This window comes from Clupea harengus, chromosome 26 (genome assembly GCF_900700415.2).
Source record: "Clupea harengus chromosome 26, Ch_v2.0.2, whole genome shotgun sequence".
NCBI classification, from domain to species: Eukaryota; Metazoa; Chordata; class Actinopteri; order Clupeiformes; family Clupeidae; genus Clupea; species Clupea harengus.
The window spans coordinates 7,689,215-7,694,174 of record NC_045177.1 but is presented as its reverse complement, the minus strand read 5'-3'; the positions used below and the strand labels follow the sequence as shown (position 1 = coordinate 7,694,174).

At 43.3% G+C, this 4,960-nt stretch overlaps 1 protein-coding gene across 3 annotated transcripts in view; it reads left to right on the top strand.

Annotated features, from left to right (window-relative positions):
• LOC105910148 (target of Myb protein 1-like) overlaps positions 1-3,218 on the top strand; it is a 13,222-nt gene extending 10,004 nt beyond the window's left edge. Inside the window, exons 13-16 of one of the 3 annotated variants that reach the window (XM_031563966.2) lie at positions 444-548; positions 1,633-1,692; positions 2,778-2,814; positions 3,018-3,218. In XM_031563966.2, the coding sequence (XP_031419826.1) occupies positions 444-548; positions 1,633-1,692; positions 2,778-2,814; positions 3,018-3,160 (345 nt within the window). In that variant the 3' untranslated portion in view covers positions 3,161-3,218. The remainder of the gene's footprint in view (positions 1-443; positions 549-1,632; positions 1,693-2,777; positions 2,815-3,017) is intronic. The other 2 variants (XM_031563967.2, XM_031563968.2) reach the window with 2 other exon arrangements.
• Positions 3,219-4,960: the final 1,742 nt, after the last annotated feature.

Genomic DNA, 4,960 nt, shown 5'->3' with positions numbered 1-4,960 from the left:
ATCCACAGTGTTTAGTATTGACACCTGGAATAAACACAAGCAGCTGAGGACCACTGACATCTTCGCCATAGGACCATATGATGTTATCTTGCATGGATTTAATGTCTTTTCTTAGCTTAGTTTAGAGCCACTGTACGTTCGGGTCAACTTCTGACAAGAATGAAGCACCCTCTCAACTCAATGTGCTAAATAATTGATACAGGCATCTCTGTCTATTTCAAAGTTTCTAGAATGTTCAGTAGACCATTTTAGTGATTTTAGTTGTCATACATACATTTTGTCTCCAGAGCATTTGTTTTTGTGATGGTTATGAGAATGTGAAGGCAGATTATTTAAATGGCCTTTTCTAGAAAGTATTTTTCCAAAGTCAACACCACTTATGGAAAAGTTTGCCGGAAAAATGCTCCAGTTCCTCAGCCATGTGTTGTCATGCGTCAGTTTAGGATTCATATGATTCATATGACCAGACTCCACATTTGTCTGTGAAGGATGATGACGAATGGACTCAGGCAGCCATTGAGTGTGTCTGGATGCACAGTGAAGGATTGGTGGGTAACCAGCCATCCATTACTCTACAAATCACCTGCTTTGGTCTGGGCCAGCACAAATGGTAGTGCTATGCTGTCAAGCACCTCTCAAATCTACTGCACTGAATGAGTGGTTTTTGCCCTCGTGAATCAGCATGGGGTTGTCATCCAATGCTACCGCTCGCTCTGCTGAGAATGATGAAGGCAGCTCTGCTGAGGATGATGAAGGCACCAGATGTGCTGGGGTGTGCAGTCTGCTGTGGGGGTGTCTGTCGGTGCATGCTGGACCTTGTCACTTTCTGAAATGATCAATGGATGAATTGTAATGGATTGGTGTTCAATGAAAACCATAAGCGCAGCAGATTTGAGAACCATATTGATTTGAGCATGTATATGAAGTGGGGTTCTCCTGTGAAGGGTTTTGAAGTGTGTGTGTGTGTGTGTGTGTGTGTGTGTGTGTGTGTGTGTGTGTGTGTGTGTGTGTGTGTGTGTGTGTGTGTGTGTGTGTGTGTGTGTGTGTGTGTGTGTGTGTGTGTGTGGAAATGAATGCGAATGGAGGGTAATGATGTCACTACTGCAGGTGGAGTAGCAGGGCTTAGTCACTGATCTAATGTTTCACTGATGGCCTCCCTCTCTCTCTCCCCCTCTCTCTCTCTCTCTCTCTCTCTCACTTGCACACATACACACACACTCACTCTCTCTCTCCCTCTCTCCCCCCCTGCTCCCTCCCTCTCTCTCTCCCCCTCTACCCATCTCTCTCTCTCTCTCTCTCACTTGCACACATACACACACACTCACTCTCTCTCTCTCCCTCTCTCCCCCCCCTGCTCTCTCTCTCTCTCTCTCTCTCTCTCTCTCTCACTTGCACACATACACACACACACACTCACTCTCTCTCTCTCCCTCTCTCCCCCCCTGCTCTCTCCCTCTCTCTCTCTCTCCCCCCCTGCTCTCTCCCTCCCCCCTCTCTCTCTCTCCCTCTCTCTCTCACTTGCACACATACACACACTTTCTCTCCCTCTCTCTCTCACTTGCACACATACACACACTCTCTCTCTCTCCCTCTCTCTCTCTCTCTCTCTCTCTCCCTCTCTCTCTCTTTCAGATGCCCGCTCCTCGTACAGGTGCAATGAGTGACATCGAGCAATGGCTTTCTACAGAGACGGTGAGAGACAGTGGAGCTTGGTTGGTTCCAAGATGCGATGCCCTTTCTCATTTCTATAATCAAATAAAATCCTCGTTAGGTTTCTTTTACCAAAACACACAGCAAAATATACCTCCATGTAACTCTCTGACACCTTTTCTGCTCTTGCATGTGTAGTCAGTGCAAGCATCATCTGCTAGTTCACTGGTTGTAGATGCAGGCCGTCTTCACAATCAAACAAAGCAATGGAAAAACCCTCACTTCCCTTGAGTTGGAGGTATTTCTTGTTATAATTTCAGACTAGTTTATGTGTCAGATGTTGTACAGTTGCGTAGGAAAAACAAAGCATTTAAACGCCAAACATGCCACTTTTTGATGGGACCCAGTCTGACAAGTGAGTGGTGTTACTGTCTGGCTCTGTCTGATTGCGTCTCATTATTGTTTATGGGATGAGGACCGAATCACATGCATATCACCTATGATAGTTTTGTTACCAGAGAGTGTTTTGAATGTGTCAAGTGAAGCTTATGTATGAATTTATGTAGCAAGTGATTATGGACATATACTGAAGTAGCAGTTTTCTTCTGTGGTTTTCTCGATGGTAGATGTGTCTAAATGTGCTGTGTGGTGTCAGATTGGGTTCTTTAGTGTCTGATTGGGTAAAATGTGATGACACAAGGCTATTTTGACCTCTTAGATTACAAGAATCTTATTTCAGACACACTTAATAAAATGTTTCTGTTCTCTACTTTAGATTCCATTTTTTTTCCCTCTCTTTTTAAAAGAGCATTCCAGACAGTCCTTTGACTTGTCCTAGTACTGTTGTCATTTCATCTGCATATGAGGCTTTTCTTTGTGCAAGTGCGCCATCAAGTGGTCACTTTTTTTTCTGGTAGAATGTGTGGCATGTCGACACATTTGTGTTTTTTTTTTTGAGGTCTAGAAATGTTGAGGCAAAAAGACAGTGACTGCATGTTTTACATGAATTTGAAGTCCTTCACAGTAAAAGTCCTTCACAGTAAAAGTCCTTCACGGTAAATAAGTAAATGCTTAAGCGCTCAAACCCGGGGCATGCTCTGTCACTCAGTGTCTGCTCTATGTTACAGCCTGAGACTGGGGAGGCAGAGGGAGTTACCAGTGACGGTAAGCCATTTTAAAATATTACTCAAACTATCGCTCTGACGAGTCGCTTTCCTCTTTCTTTATCTCCTTCTTCATCACACATAAACCTCTCAGGGATTCTCTGTCTATACATTTAAAAACACGTATGACTTAAAAGTTTGAACTTGGTTGCTGTCCGTTCTTGTCACCTACCCATTCGGTTCTTTCCCTTTTTTTCTCTGAAGACTTTGACAAGTTCTTGCAAGAGAGGGCAAAGGTGGCAGACCATCTTCCGCGCGCCCCGAAAACCACCAACGGCTCGTCGCGCGCACCGCCCAAGACGACCGGTAAAGAAGAGCGATCACATGACCACCTCTTCACTCTGTGAGCAGTATGCGGGCGCCGGGTACGAAAGGCTGACAGGAGACGCGTGTCACTCATCACTCTGAGAAGGACGTACGTGGTGACGCAACTCCACAAAACCACAGCAGGGGGGTATCCGTCGTACGTGGTTTAGTGACAAACCTGGATGAGTAAGTGGTAAACCTCCTAATAGAAGAGCCCTCTGAAGTTGTTTTGCTAGGAGAATGAACCAATGGGGGTTTTTTTATTAGGAGTTTTACCACTTACTCCGAGTTAACTTATCCAGGTTTGTCACTAAACCACGTACGATGAATACCCCCCAGGTCTAAAGCCTGTTATCTCTTACTTACTTCAGGTTGGCAAAGCCTTAGTGGTCGGTGAGTGTTGTGGCTCTTTATTTGTATGTAAGCGGTTTCTGTGTATGCTGTGATGGACACTTAACTCCATACTTATGTATCATGCATTCCCAACACATGAATGTAGCTGTGCTGACACTGAGAAGCCCACAATTATGTAACATTATATGAAACCAGCAGAGAAGTAATGCAACATGAAGAGATGCACAAACCAGTGGATGAAAATGAAGAAGTTCAAATCTTTATGGGGTAAATAAAAAAATGTGTACTTTATAGGTTTAATCCTATTTCAAATGAGTTTATCTGATCTATAATCTATTTGGTACATTCTTACCAGTTTTGGTACTATTATTATATTCATTGTTTGATTGTAATTAAAAGAATTGGTCACTCATCACAACTGGGGGAAAAAGGTGGTTTTGTCATTTTTGTGTGGTTTTACTTTTTTCCCCCAGAACTAACCAGAACCTTAATTGTCAAGGCAGTATATTTCATTTAAGGAATCCTGACCAATGATCTTCAACTTCAAGAAGAACTGCATAAACATAACTGGGCCCTAATTTAATAGTGGCCATGGTTTCTGTGGGATTTACAACTTGGGCAGTGTTGCTGTTTGACAAATAACCCATTATCCTCTCTAAGAGCGAAAGAAAACTGACTTTGTGACTGCGCGGGAGAAATGTTTTGTCTGTTGCACATAGTCAGAAGCTTACACATCACCCAAACACTTGTGAGTAGACCAAAACAATCCCTATTCCCAAAAGAAACAGTATACATCCATCCTCTTAGCAATGGAGCCATGATGTGAATTCAGCACTATCAGGGTGTTATACCCTTCTGAAGATTATAGTTGCCGGCTAGTCCAACCTCTTTGTAAGGTCCCTATCCAGCCTCCTTCAATGCGTGTCTGCCTAATGTTTTAGCATGGTTTTACCAGTGGCCTGTTCTGAACGCCTTCACTCTAGACGATACTAGGAAAACATGATATCCTTGCCCAAGAGATAAAACCATGCGCCATGGCAAATAGAAATGCTGTTTTCCAGATGATGGGTCAGTGCTTAAGCGTGTTCAACAGGGGCGGCGCCAGGGGGGGGCTAGGGGGTGCTCTAGCTCCCCCTGGATTAGCCATAGCACCCCCATAGCACCCCCAAGAAAATAATGGTTTATTTATTATTGTTATTTAATTTAATTCTGCGTTATTTATTGTGTGATAATAATATTTAACTCACAAAAGAAAATAATAACAGATTTAAATTGTTTTAGACACAGAGCAATCATTCTGTCATAGCCTATGACCCAACTTTCACGTCGCACGCTTGAATGTTGACGTTACTGGACGGTTGAAGGAGAAAGCGAGCTAGTGCGTGGTAGTTTCAAGTGAATATCAACAATGCATCGGTTTTTGCTACCTAAATGGCCATGTTTGGAAGAACAATTAAGAAACAAGAGTGACGTAGAAGAAGAAGAAA